This window comes from Mytilus trossulus, chromosome 14 (genome assembly GCF_036588685.1).
Source record: "Mytilus trossulus isolate FHL-02 chromosome 14, PNRI_Mtr1.1.1.hap1, whole genome shotgun sequence".
NCBI lineage: Eukaryota > Metazoa > Mollusca > Bivalvia > Mytilida > Mytilidae > Mytilus > Mytilus trossulus.
In genome coordinates, this window is record NC_086386.1 from 58,073,899 (window position 1) to 58,089,786 (window position 15,888).

General features: G+C 32.6%; 1 protein-coding gene across 1 annotated transcript; it reads right to left on the reverse strand.

Annotated features, from left to right (window-relative positions):
• Window positions 1–1,364: 1,364 nt before the first annotated feature.
• Window positions 1,365–15,746, reverse strand: LOC134696470 (uncharacterized). Its single transcript, XM_063558298.1, has 2 exons — window positions 15,695–15,746; window positions 1,365–4,104 (listed from the first exon to the last, which is right to left on the reverse strand). Exon 2 carries the CDS (start codon window positions 4,100–4,102, stop codon window positions 2,180–2,182), a length of 1,923 nt encoding a protein of 640 aa, XP_063414368.1. The 5' UTR covers window positions 4,103–4,104; window positions 15,695–15,746; the 3' UTR covers window positions 1,365–2,179.
• Between the last annotated feature and the right edge of the window lie 142 nt (window positions 15,747–15,888).

Genomic DNA, 15,888 nt, shown 5'->3' on the forward strand with positions numbered 1-15,888 from the left:
TACTGTTATTTACCGACCCCCAAAAATGTAGAAACGATCCGGGTAAACTTATCGATCCTTTAAATAGAAATTTTCTAAAAGGTTACCTATTCAACACTGTAATTAGATCTTTGAATATAGTTTTTATTAGTATTAATATCGATTTTGTTATCAGTAAATTACAACCAAAGTAAATATTATTTGTATTTACATATTCATATTCATGGCTCCACAATATATCGATGTCTGTATCTTAGCATTACACAAGGTCATGTTTTTCTCTAACTATTTATGACGTCTTTACACTAAACCCGTTGGATGATTGGTGTGTACTGATTGATATTTTAGTCTTAGTTGCATGGTTTTTTATTAGTAGGTATTGGTTTTGAACTAGCTGTCAATAACTTCGAGTACTCTCAGATCTTTACTAAGTGTCTTTTTGTGGTGAGGATGTTTAAGTACCCTGACACGTCCACTCTGTGTTTTTGTTACTTGTTTTTGTGCTTTGTATCTATCTGGTGAGTTTTTCCCTTTTAACTGATTTTTATAGTTTGTTCATATGTTGTACGATAACACCACTGTCCCTGTTAGGGGAAGGAACGGGGCCCTCTAATATGTTTAACCCAACCACGTTCTGTATGTGCTGTCCCAGGTCAGGAGCCTGTAGACATTGGTTGTCGTTTGTTGCTGTATATCATATTTGGTTTTTGATCATTAATTGTATATCATAAATCAGGCCATTAGTTTTCTCGTTTGAATTGTTTTACATGTCATATCGCGGCATCTTATAGCTGACTATGCGGTATGGGCTTTGCTCATTGTTAAAGACCGAACGGTGACCTATAGTCATTAATTTCTGTGTCATTTGGTCTCTTGTGGGATTGTGTCATTGACAATCATACCACATCTTCTTGATTTTATAATTATCAATGATAATACATTCTTTATAATAAAAAGCATCCTTCTTAATTTTAAAGGTATCACATTATTTAATTCAACTCATTATACAAAATGTATTTTATTTCGTTTGAAATATGGTTTTTCCCATTTGCTATTTGTAGTTATTGTTTATAGATGGGAACTAGTATAACTAGTTCGAATATTGGTTTTCTAACAGTATGCACTATTTATAATTTAATGTTAGGTGCAGGAAGAAAGTTTTGGCGGTTTTTATGGGTAGGGTTTAATGGTACTATATAAAGTTTGGCATTTAAATGTATAAGTATCGAAGGTGCTCGCAGTTACGTCGAATTGAAGTTGGTCACATAGGTATATGTGCAGTTGCTGCTATGTTTATTGTACGTACAGGCCTTGGAGGTATAAGACGAGGAAAAAGAAACAATGCGAAAGAGGAACAATGTTATTTGTCATGTATTTATATATTGTTTCAATCGAAGAAATATGTACAATATAGTAAAATAAAATATTTTATCGCAAGAAAAAATAAGATGATACTGCCAGCAACTAATCCTATATCTGTGTTTGTCTTGTGTATAGCCTATTAAATTTAGAGATTAAATACTTTAAATTCGGACGAACAGGGGGAGGGAGAATTTAACGACTATGAATGCAACAGTATTGAAAGAAGGGTTAATTTGTTTTAAAGAGTATGATTTAAAACTTTAAAAAAAACACCGGGAATCATCGTATATAAAAATAACAAAGATATTGTAATTCACGTAATAGTATATCTAATTTGAAAACAAATGAAAACTGTAACATTCGTTACAATTTTTTACGATGCCTTAAACATGCTAACTCTTTTCTTTCCGTTTCGCAAAATACCAATATCGTTGGTATGAACTCAATATTCATTAAATATGCTGTTTATTTTAAAACTTAAATTGCTTACGGTATGAGCCCTTTTCTGAACGTATTTATAAACTTTTGTTATTCGCATGCAATCTATTGTCAAAGGTCGTAAACATTTTATGGATGTAAAGAATTTGTCAACCTTATTCCAGGTGTTTACCGATGTATTAGTCTATGAAAACTATGATTTCAACAAATTCACAATACAAGTTTATGTAACCGACCATAAGCAACTGCAGTTGAGTTATATATGTTCGGTACGGAAGAAATATTCAATACGATTGTAAATTATATTTTTTAAGTAAATAACTTAACAGTTAAATTAGTGCGATTCCTGTTACCATTCATCAAAATAAACACGTACATTTATTGTATAAGATATTTTTGTTCATACGGAAGCTATCATAGAAAGTCTTTTTAATGGCCTAATAAAGAATGGATACGAATGCAATATTTGCACAGTCTCAGTAAAAGCTTGTTTGGCTGATAAATGATCTCCTATTAACTGCAAAGCAGTGCCAAGACAGTATTTAGAAAATGCTTTAGGAAATATATCCTCTCCCATGAAGTAATCTTCGGCTATTGTCAATTGAAGATCTCGAAGGGAAATTTGACATTCTCGCACATTATTCAGATGGTAATGACACAGGAAAGACAAAAAATGTGCATACACTACAGGCGGTATTACAAAACCACTTTCTACTATTAGCAGTTCCATAGGAATAAATGCAGACGTTGCAAAATTGACATGATCTACCAGCATGAATTTTAACGAGCGCACCACTCGTTGCTTATATATCAAGTGCCATTTGACTAGAAGACGTTGCATGGCTGTCAATTCTGTTCCACGGATTAATTTGTCAAGTGTACACTTTGATAATGCATACAAGATAAGTATGAGCGATTTTTTATATTGGTTTCCCTTGTAGAAAAACGAAGCAAGCATCAACCATCCGGATACAGAATCATGGTTGGTGCTCATTAGTAGATAACTCAGACACGTTTTGTGTTGTTTATATTGATTCTTATTCCTGATTGTACTGCTCACATATATCGACTGGCATTTTAAGTTGCATATCCATGACATGAAATACTCATGAATGAATTTCAATTTCTTAGAGTTACAAGAAATTATTGTATGTACAGATCTACAGAAGTTATAGTGTTTATCTGTCAAAGAGGAAACACGTATGGACGTACTTGACTTTAACAATTTGTTAAGATCATCATAATACAAGAAACTTTGATAATTTTGGATGTTGTTTAATAAAATCGGACCATCTGATATTTGATCAGAGAATAAAATACATCGCCATCCATAGCTAAATAGCACACTTAGTGTATCAATCAAATTATTCCTATCTATTCCTTCTATCTTATTCTCAAACAAATTATTTTCTGGAATGAAATAATGCGGACAAACTTGATACTGCACACAATAAATCAGCCGACTAAAACATCTCATAAAACACTGTATCAAATTGTCAGGTGTCCACACAGAGGGTTGTAATTCTTCTGATATCCAGAAAACGATTGTCTTTATATAATAAGAACATATTAAGTCTTTACATCTACTATTAGTATTTATTACATCCTTTAAAAGAATTTTCATGAGGGCATAACACAGTAATTGCGTATGACTAAACGTATACATAAGAAGTTTTTCACCAACTGAGAATGACATTCGCCATTCCAATTTCTCGTTTGCTGATTCTTTACTACCAATTGGCACAAAAAGCACACCGTGGTTGATAATCATCTGCTTTGTGTTTTCATTTGGCCAAGGATTATTGGACTTCACAATCCATCGTGATGCTGTCTTGACCCATGATCTACTATGCAGGCAAGGAGCATAATCAGTATAACTATGTTTGTCGGATACGCAAGGTCCATGTTCAACGGGACAAAACTCACTCAAAAATAGTCTTTTAAATAAGGCACTTGACAGATAATAATTCCCTTGGAATGTTTCACAACTTTCTACCAATCGGCGATGAGGACTACTTACGAGACGTAACATTGCAAAACTTGAGTTTGTATTGTCTGTCATCAGTATGAAATACGTTTTTGTAGGATTGAAAGCAATAGTTGTTATGTTATCGTGGACCTCGATGAATCTTAATACAAGCATTACATCTATATCGCTACCACGCATCTGCAGTCCTTCACCAAAACTACCGCTGGTAATTTGTACTGAAATATCATCATTTGATAAATTATCGCATACTGTATTCATTTGTCGTATTATCTTCACGTGATTTTCTGTTCCGACAAGGAATTTGCATAGATATTGGTGAAGGGATATAGACATATCTAAAACAATAAATGTTCAACATTATCAAATTTAATCATCAACAACATACCAATGTGAACATATGTAAGTGCAGCCTGAAATGTATGCCCTGTCTAAAAATTAGTGTACGATATATTGATACATGTGTTACTCCATGGTACATTTTTGAAGAAACAAGTCATGCAAAATAGTTTAGATACATGCATATTTAGAAAATAAATCGTGCAATTGATTATGTTGATAACGTATGGCTGGTAAAATATTAAACCAAAAATTTCGTATCAGTAAAACAAAATTTAAATTATGTAACTATAAATGTGTCGTTGTTTTTTTATGAAACCTGTTTAAATTTTTTCATAAACATTAACACTGATTTGTTTATAATGCTCTTAAATTGCAGATACGATCCATAGTCCAGTCGATTTGTGCAGATTTTTGACAAAATACCTCAGATTGTGGAAAAAACATGAAATTTTGCGTAGTAGTATATGTCATGGACAACATTTGAAGCTATGGACCCACTCTGAAAGTCGAAATTTGTGGACGAGGCAGCCATTTTAAAATGGCGGCCATTTTATCTCTTTAGATTAATAAAAAAAGATCATGAAAATGATATTAGAGAAGATATTGACATGCGCATGATGAAACCTGGTTAATAGAACAACAGTGCTGATTTCAATTGTCTTGTTGAACAAAAGTTTTGGAAATATTACCCATAATGAATGGCGGCCATCTTGAAAAATCTTGATTTTTCTAAGCCAAAATATGGAGTCATTTTTCGATAAAAATAAAAAGAAGCATTGTCGAAGATATACAAATGTATTTGTTTGAGCTATATAAACAGGAAAAGGTGAGCATACCCCCTTCCCGAGTTATTCTTCTATTTCGTATCGGGTATAACAGCATTAAAACGCGAACCACGAAGAGGATCATAACATGAACTACTCTAAAAGCAATAACCGTCCCACCACTTGTTCAACATAGAATAACAGGAGAATTTTATTTTACAAGTACAAATAAAACAAGAAAATATGTGTATACCTACATTTTGTAATTGTCTGATTACACGATAATTCGTTTTGTTGATATTATTCAGTTGAAACAACTTTCAAAAACCTTGATTGCAGACATAATGAATTTCAAAGCATGCAAGTAATGTTAAAAGAATATCAATTACTCAAATGTTTTCAATTGACGTTAAAAATATCTAACAATAAATGAAATGTACATGTTTTGCAAACCACACTCTGTCTATCAAATTTGATCACATTGTCATCCACATCTACAAATCGTAGTACTACTTAATACTTCCTTTACACCTTTGCATTTCCTTAGTAACCGTGTTCACTTTGACTTATGACATGTAACAATTGAGCGCTTACTGCAGGAAGTTATCATATGCTAGTAGTCATTTGGAATATTCATCGCAGATGACAAGGCCTGTCATCTGAGAACTTCATATATATTGATTTCTTTTGGGTAGCCATCTTGAGTGATGGCCATTTTGAAAACATGATTTTCCAATATTTCATTATTCGCTAATCTTATTAATTCACTGTTTGCATTCATACATTTTTTACTAATCTATATTTGATATTCACAAAGAAGTCAGATAAGGCATGCACATGTTTACAAAATAAAAATCAGTATCAGATTTTTTGTTACTTATATGTTAGCCTAAGTAACTTTTTCAAACAGAAATTACGTATATATGATATAATTTATGACCGAAAGTTTTGTTGGAAAAGACCAAAATGTAGATTTCGAAAACCCTGGGGCTAAATATCAGAAGAAAATTATGGGCAATTAGACTGGACGGAATGTGTGAGACGACAAAAGAGGACACGTGGAGGTGTGCAATGTCAAGCAGGTACAAATGGAACAGACACAAACATTTGAGCTAGCAATCACTCTTTTGATGCAAGCATAAGAAGATGTTGGGATTTGAAATTCTTTTCCATTCGCTCAATTCGAAATAGTTGAATGAGAGCTATGGAACTGCAGAAGAACTCCAGAATCATAAGGCATATTGGCACAAATCATGTCAAACAAATGTTCAGATCTCAAAATAATTCATCAGTAAAAGGGAAAACATACTAGATAAGTTGCCAATTGAAAGAAAACAATAAGTAGTAACCAGACACTGTAAGGTGATACTGGATCAACAAAATCAATGACTGCAACGTATTTTTTCTGTGGTGATGTAACTTAAGATCTCCATGATACATCGACATTTTCAAATCGACAAAAATAGGGCATGACCGTGCACATGTACTACAAGACATATTCCCCTAGCCAAAGTAAGAGCTGAAGATGTAAACGCACTGATCTCCTGCTTGATGAATGATAAAACTTGACAACATAGCAAATCAGAGAGTACAAGACACACAAAGAAAGCCAGGAATCTTTTAACCTTGGATCTGTGCTTTTCAAAATAATAAAATACATTGATGGCACACGGTCAGAAAGAGGTATTGTACTAATCTTCAAGCTTGCACTTCACGCTAAATTGTAAAGTTAACGCCTGGAACAACTTGGAGTTATCATGGAAGGAAGAACTGATACAACGCTGTTAGCAAAAGTGGAATGAAGCTGCCATAGCAAGCATGAAACAAGATAAATTAGTTCTTCTGATTTTAAACACATGTATTCGTGACGCTCTAAAACAGACCTCATAATAAAAGGGTAAACATAAAGGAATCACCATAGCCATAGCAGGCATAATATATATAATTGATACTAAAAATAGCTTTAATGGGACACTCAGTAAACGCTGTTGACACGAATTAGTTCAACAGACATATTAAGTTTCCTCAGTAAGAATGATACATGATGGCTAAACATCGCGACACAGTCTTGTTATATCGTTGAGTGGCAGACAAACATACCATTTCTCAGCTATAATAGTTCAATTGTGCAACTCGTAGTCGAAAGGATACAACTGCAACTTATCAGTCCTCAATTAGATAGTAAGATGTCTCAAAGATTGTTGAACTGATTCATTTTGAAAGTCTACATTGAGTGTCCCTGTAAACCTTTTTATAGTAGCAAGCCTAACTCTTCAAACTATTCTAGTTACTTTGACTATAGAGAGGCCTTCACCATCACGACTAAAAGTCATGGCTTGTTTCAGAACTTCCCCAACATATTCGCTGAGAATCCGGAGAAAGACGCAACCAGTCATGTGTGCTTGCATATCATCTATGGCAGCTAGTTTTCAATTTTAAGGAGAGTTGTATTAATCATTCCTTTCATATTTACTAAGAACATTTACCGTACAATTTACAGATATCATCAATTTCAAATATTAAAACAGTGAGCCGTCACTGTTTTCTATCATTTTGGCGAGACCCATTCCATGGATAACAGATTCTTCACTTTCTTTCTGTGTCTCGAATTCTGTCTAATTGTCTTGTCGTGCAGTTTTAACAAACATTTACCATGTTATCTGCCCCTGAAATATTAATCTCCAGCACTGAGTCTGGCTAAAAGAACAATGGTTAGTAGTTCAAGTGACAGTAACGTACACTATTGTCGATCATAATTGTCGATGCTTCATGATGAATGATAGTCAGATACCTCATCAAAAAGAAAGACTAACAAAATTAACAAACATTTGGGTAAACTTTTCACAAATGCAAAGATTCCCATCACCAACATACATTCTTAAACCTCAAGACTTGACACCGTTTTTATAGAGTCGTAATGACTAATTGCCTTTTTTTTACTAGACATATATATACAATTAATTAACGGTGTTTCGGGATTTTTTCGCTAAGTTTTATTTTAGCAAAGGGTCCTTTCTCAAAAGTCTCCCTATTTAAAAGTCTTGTTTTTGCTAGGTGCTCTTTTAATTTTTTACTGCGTTTAAACGCAATGATAGGCATCTGTTTAACTATTGTTTTACAATATTCATCTCATTGCAAAATTTGCCAATGCTTCTTAATTGAGATTTATAACTGTAGGGTTATATTTAGTTACTAGTGTAAGTGGAATTTCCCTTTGTCTAAAATGTTCTGACAGAGTACTGCATCGTTTAATCTTGTATTTCACATCTTAAATGTTTTTTGAAGTTTCCAACTTATCATAGCCTCTATCTATAAGTTTATTCTCCAAAGTCAGAAGATGTTTGTTGAGTTCAGTTTCGTTGCTATTGTTTCTTATGTGACGAATTGTTTCACCTGTAATAATACTTCTAAAAGAATGTTTAGGATGTGCACTTACAATTGGGAGGTACTGATACGTTTCAGTTGGTTTGACCTGTAACCTGATGTCAAGGACACCACTCGATTGAAAACGCTCCCCTTTGTACACCTCAGTATCTAAGTACGTCACTTCTGTATTGGAGAAATTATACGTAAACTTAAGTAGAGGGTCAATGTTGTTTGCAATTGCAAAGAACTCTTCAACTTGTGATTTGTTGCACTCTGTAATCATGAAACCATCGTCACGATATTGACAAATCATACTAATGCTATATTTAAATTGAAATCTGAGATTTTTGTAAGTATTGTTGACAGATGCAGATCGGTGGCAGTGGGTGATAATATTCCTCCTTGTGGTGCCCCTATAACTTGTTTATATAAAGTCCCATTAAATTGGAACTCATTGTTTTCCAATATAATTTTTGCAAAAGATATTAGATCTGATTTGTTTGGTACTTTAAACTTATACTTTGTTCGATCAATTTGATGTACGAAATTCTTGGTTGTATCTAGTAAATTGTCGATGTTCATGTTTGTATACATTGAAGTTACATCATAGGCAATTAGTGTACAGCTACGTACACAGGTCTTTGACTCTATCCTATTGATAAAATCTTTTGTGTCTTGAATGTAAAACTCTAGTTTCCTCAATAAAGGTTTTAATATTAAATCTAAAAACTTGTCGATGCTTCATGATGAATGATAGTCAGATACCGCATTGAAAAGAAAGACTAACAAAACACCCTACAGTCATTGTTTTTGTTGATTCATCACAACTGTGGCTGGTTATTTTACTGTTTTTTTTTTCAATCCGTGACTCATCTTAGACTTTTTTCGTTTTTCCTGACAAAAAATATTAAGATCTTAAGATTTGCCTTGAAAACATTAGTACCTTTTGCCTTGTTATTCTCCCATTACATGGCCTTCATCAACTTGGAACAGTTGTATGCTTACAACACATGACTGATTACCAGCTCAAATATCTATGTCTGCTCTTTTTATATTTGCCTGGCATTGTAAATCCTCACGTGTCCTTTCTTCGCATAACGGAATTCTTTCCAGTCTATTTTTTATTACTTTTTTTCAGCTCAAGTGATTTTAATAGCTACGCAAGTTCCTTTTCAACATACAGTGGTCATAACTCATATTGTATATACATGTACACATTGTTTGGTGGTAAAAAAGTAACTAAGCTCTATATGCTTAACTGCAATTAAAATAATTTACGTATTTCTTTACATACATTTATTTGTTAACCATGTTTACATACGCATGGCTTATTTGAGCAATTGGTGAATATATCCTATATTAACAGTCATAAATAAATGAGTAGCAAAAATAGTTGTAAATGCAAATAAAACTTAGAATTAATTCAAAACTCAATTTAGGATAGCGAATAATGATATATTGGAAATTTACTTTTCCGGATAGCCACCATTCAAGATGTCCACTGAATACTTCAATAGTCCTCAGTTGACATTCGATATCATAAGAAATATTTTTCATATTTTTTCTAATTATTTTTCTATTTTTTTTGGACATGATTTCAAAATGGCCGCATAGAGCCGCCATTTTGATTTTCTGAATTGGGTCCATAGCTAAAAATGTTAATTGACCTCAACTAACACTTTGCAAAGTTTGATGCTTTTGCCACAATCTGAGCAATTGTTTCACATTTCGACTGGACTACCATAATCATTAATACGTAAGGATATTTCGTTTTAATAGTTTAAATACACCACTTAACCCGTATTCCTATCCAGTTATGAACACTTGTTGATTCTGTATCATGGGGTTACATATATGTGGCCCGCCGAGATATTTCCTGGCTTATTTCGGATTAACATCATTTTTGGGATACTACGTTACTTTGAATGTTACGTTAAATTTTACTTTTTCGAAAGAAAGTTTTACCATAATTATATCTTGGCACTGGGCATTCCAATTGCAAGAGAGAAAAAACCGCAATAACCAATACATTTTTATCTAATTTATCTTCATTCGAAATGCTCTGCACTTAATACTCATAAGAATGTTCATGAACCATAAATTGTTTTATACTCTTGTGGGTACGTTAATGAAGTTTGATGATATTTGTTCTCTGTTTAAGAGTTATTAGTGTTCTTTCATTATTAAAACAAAATAATATTGACAATGCCATACTGTAGACTACTAGATACCTATTATGCTTTGTACACTAATCTGTAATTGATTTGAGATTTTAGAATATAATATTAGTCATACTTATTTAAGCAAAACTGCTTACATGGTGATTAAAGAGATACATAAAAAATCAGAACGCATACATTCGCTATATTCAGCTACTTATTCAAATTTAAAACATGCGCCAATTTGAAAGCGGAATGACCATGACAGATATACATTTTTGCGTCCAAATACAAATTTATATGTTTATCTTGGTTATTCATAATGATTCAAAAACAATAGCAGCTAACGAAGTTTACATAAAACCAAACAGAAACAATATTTGTTTAGTTCTTTATTTTTGTATTTTATTTCTATCGCAACTTTGGAAATATCATTTTCATATCAACGGTAACACACTTGTTTAATCCCTTTGCATGAAAGTAAAGTTGACAATGTATTTAGATTTTTTTTCCAAATCCTTAACGAATATGATTAGAACTGTTTACATGACATGAGGTATTTATTAGTGAGACAGCAACATACCAACACAGAAACACTAAAATCCATATGTAAACATGTATAGATTGCATTAAAAAAAATGAGCAAACAATCATCGTGTATTATCAAATAAAAAAATAGTTATTATGAATTAAATGTATATTGTTATGTGAAGGAATTATTACAATATCTTTGTGAAATGATTTAAAAGAAATGTACTATTGGAATAAGAAGCTCATAGAATACTTTATGCGTAGTGTTCGAACATTTTCGGCGGCCATTCAATTCCATACATGACGAAATACAAAAAGTCCCTAAAGGGGGGACCCAACACTATACCCCAAAAAAATCCTGTCGTTTATTTTTTCTTATTTTTTTTTTTCATTGATAAACTAGGCCAACCTTAACATCTTGTAAAAAATTTAAAAGTTTTGAACTATTGGTTTAAAAGATTTGGCAACTCAAATATGGCATCTTTTACATACTAGTATTGGTCAAAATTGGAAATTTCTGAAATATGGGTTTAGGGTTAAATATGTTAAAAATAAAAAAAAAATTCCTTAATTGACAATAGCATATAGCTTATAATGATAGCTGAGGTGAATATAAGTTCACTGATACCCTTTTCTTGTAAGTTTTTTATTTCGGGTTTAAAATTTTGCCCAAACTTTAATAGGGATATCATAATCAGCCCCGACAAGTTAATCCTATGCTTTTAGTATTAGAAGAAGATTTTTTTTGTGGTTTAATTTAAAAAACAAAAAACTAAGCATTTGGAGTGCTATACCAGTCGGTTGTTCTCGCAAAATCATTTTAAAATGTAACTGTTAGATTTTTGGTATTTAAGTTTAAAATACGACCCACCCTCAAATTGATTCATTAAATAAGAGCAAAATCTATTCAAAAAGAACATAATGGCCATATTTTTTTTTGTCATTTGAACTAGGCCTTTGATATTTAGCATGCGGATGTATCATCCCAGGGTTAAGTGTCTTGAATCGTGGTGACATTTTTTGTGACCTTCAAATATGACCTCAAGGTCAACTTTATGTTTTTTCTTCTTGAAAAACACAACCATGTAGGCCATTACTTCTTCGCCTTTTGACCTAGGCCTTACATCTTTGGCATGTGGATGTGTCATCATGAGGTGGTGTACCTTCTTAAAATTTTGACCTTCATGTGACCTTGAACTTTGACCTTGAGGACGATAATTGTGCTTTTTGGTAAGAAACACATGTACGGGCCATGACTTTTATGTAGTTATAAATTCATATTTATTTATAAAAAATCATATTACACAAGCTTCAATCAACCATATAACAATATAGACACATTTTATGACCTGTCAACCCATTCCTTGCACACGGAATACATAATAGACATGTGGTCACATAAAATAGTTTGAAAAAGGAATAGTTTCTATTGAAGCGCAGTGTACGTACTTGACTACTCAACAAACAGCAAAGTGAAAACTTCCTAGGAATCAAACAGTAGGAGGAGTTATGCCAAATAACTATATATCAATAATGGTACGGACGGAAGGACAGACGGCTAGGGGTAAAACAATACCACCCCCCTCCCCCCCAAAAAAAAGGATGTAATTTTTGATTTGAGATACGAGCTGTTGAAATTTAAATCATGACACGCCAAAAATACATATGATACATAAGGAGAAGCTTTAAAGTTGGCAGTTGCTTTACATGATCAAGATTTTCACTTTATTCGTCCACAGATTCAAAAATATACAATTCAAAATTGAAGAACAAAACTATTGTGCAAAGAACCACGGCGCATGAGAGATGAAATAGAGCTGACAGTGCAAAATCCTTATACTGTGAAATCAAGTTCGTTAAACATAGAACTTTTTTAGTATTTCTGAAGAGGTTATGAAAATACGTTACAACTGGTTTTTAGATGAAAGCACGGCAGTTACAAATTTCACATTATTTTTTGGGCCCCTTATTATTATAGAGAATGATTACTGTAATTCAATAATAATCTTGAATTGAGACTTGAGAAGAAACATTTTTACTTGTCTCTTGCAAAAACACCACACTTGTCAGTATTGGTTGACTATCCCCCTCGGTATCTTCTAAATTTTAACATGAATATAAATCATGTAATAAAATATTCAATATGCCAGAAATTTTAAAATTATAAATTATTCATAACCTATTTAACTTTACTACGTGTAGAACTAAGCCCATAGTGTATTTCATTAAAAACTATGGCTTAAAAAAAAGTATTGTGGAGTCAATTCAGTTTTGATATTAATCAATTTGGTACGAAGATCTACGAACAGAAGCATTGTATAATTGTCCATGGTTTATTTATTCATTTGGTTAATATTTTATTGTCAGAGGTAGCTACCATTACAGGAGGGAGGCTTGGATGAAATTTGAAAAAAGGCAAGACAGGCTTTGGAGCAAACAAAGACAGGAATAGTAATCTGGCATAACAAGCAGATTACTATTTTAATGGAAACAATTTCAGGATAAACTAATGAAAATTGCAGGTCCCTAAAGAATGAAAAATAAAAATGCAGGACAATGATGTCAGATAAGGGAGGGTCCGGACCCCGAAATCCAAGGCTTAAAACACAAAATCCTGAGTTTAAATAAATTTTAAATCCCGACATCCCGAAATTTGGAAAAATAATTCCCAGATTCCAAAATCCTATTCTCACCTCCCCCTAAAATCAAATGATAGTATCCTTAGACTTTTGATTTTTTGTACTCTATTTCATGTTATGTAAGACCTATGCATTGGCAAGTAAAAAACGAAATCAGTTATTTGACCTTTCTGTTTCCCTCCTTTTCTAACGTCTTGGTTTTCTTTTGGTATATTTATTTCACTCTGAAATTTCCTTTTTATGTCTCTTTGAAGGTTCTTTCATGGAAAATGAGTAACTTTAAATGGATTAAAAGATTAAATGAATAACAATAGGTGTACAGCTGCTCTTAGCAATAATGTAAATAGTTATCAAAAGTACCAGGATTATAATTTTATACGCCAGACGCGCGTTTCGTCTACATAAGACTCATCAGTGACGCTCAGATCAAAATAGTTAAAAAGCCAAACTATAAGTTGAAGAGCATTGAGGACCCAAAATTCCAAAAAGTGGTGCCAAATACGGCTAAGGTAATCTACTCCTGGGGTAAGAAAATCCTTAGTTTTTCGAATAATTCAAAGTTTTGTAAACAGAAAATTTATAAAAATGACCATATAATTGATATTCATGTCAACACCGAAGTGCTGACTAATGGGCTGGTGATACCCTCGGGGACGAAACGTCCACCAGCAGTGGCATCGACCCAGTGGTGTGAATAGTTTAATCATGATCTTTCTAAAAGGTTGCATATTGCACATGATTTTAAAACGTAGCAATGAATCAGACCATGGGTAAGAGTTATCTTTTCTTAGGTGTTCTGTACCCCCTTAAGACTTTCATTTTAAAAATATCTGTCAAAACAACATGACAGGGTGTTTTCTTAAATTCTATAATTGATAAATATGCAATAAACCTATTTTAACATAGGAACCTCCATAAACCTGGAAATCTTGTGGCCTGTCTCACATGTCTTTTCCTTTTACGAGGCCATCATTTTGTTGGACTATTTATTCAAGTGTTCACCATTAGCCTGTAGGAGTTTCTGTTATTGTCAGTTTTAGAAAACATGGCGTATCTATAGTTGAAGATCAGCTTTGAAAGAGATTTTGACTACTGAGAACATCGGTAGTTAGTGTTTATCTTTTGACTTTTTTTATTACTTGATTTGAGTAAGCCATTCATATTTTCAATTGGTTCTTATCTGTAAACTGTATACTTCTATTACATCACTGCTCGAGGTATAATGATGTCGATCGACAAAAAAAACAAAAACAAAAACAAAAAAATCCATGACAAACCCCTCCACATTCTGTATGTGCCTGTCCCAAGACATGAGTCTGTTGTCCGTCCATAGTGCAGTGGTTGTTGTTTGGTTCTGTCTGTCATTTATCATAGTTATGCTCTTTAACTTCGTTTTTTATTTGGCCTTTTAACCTTTTTGGTTCGAGCACCACTGAACAGTCTTATTCAGACGAAACACGTGATTATCATATCAAAGTATAAGCCTATTTCATTTGATTAGACTTTGAAATTCAAAGCTAAGTGTAACGAAAAACATATTTAATTTAACATATGTTTATAAACAAATTAATATAAAAATGTCTAGTAACTATTAACGTTTGTTGATTTCTACATAGGTTCATGCTTATGCCATCAATAAATCACCCCACGAACAACAGGGACAAATATATTTATTATATTAACTCTTGTTTGATTGATTAATTTATAGATCAGTTGTTGTTAAAGACCAATTTTGGCACTACTGGCTTAATCGTGACTTTCTGTTTTTGCAGTTGCTTGAATGTACGCCTATACTTTTCAATGGACGTATAAAACTTATTTGTTTTAATATATCATTATATTTGTAATGAATATTAAGGTAAATCATAAAATCAAAAACCAATTCTTCTTGGGGGCAGTTGAAGGTGTTACGCCGTCAAATGCTGATAATTAAGCATGTTAAGGTTAAAAGGCACATATGCAACATCACATACCAAAATAGGTTACAATTGTAAAGAAAACTGTATCAGAAGATAATCTATATGACACATTTCCAACAAAATATAGCTCTTAGTTCTTTTCTTTCAAAAAAGGCGATATTCAGATTTATCAGGTTTTTACAAGTTTGGAATAGTTCAACTTACATACGTTTTGTTTCTCTTTCATTAGTACATGCATGTATGTTATCGGAAATGTGTATTTCCCATTTAGTTTCGTTTCTTTTGTCTATATATAGCTATATTACTAATAGACACACACAAAAATTGATAAGGTAATTAGTATGTATTATTAAAAAAAAAAAAAACTGATTGAGCATAATATTTTCCATTGTACGTGTCATC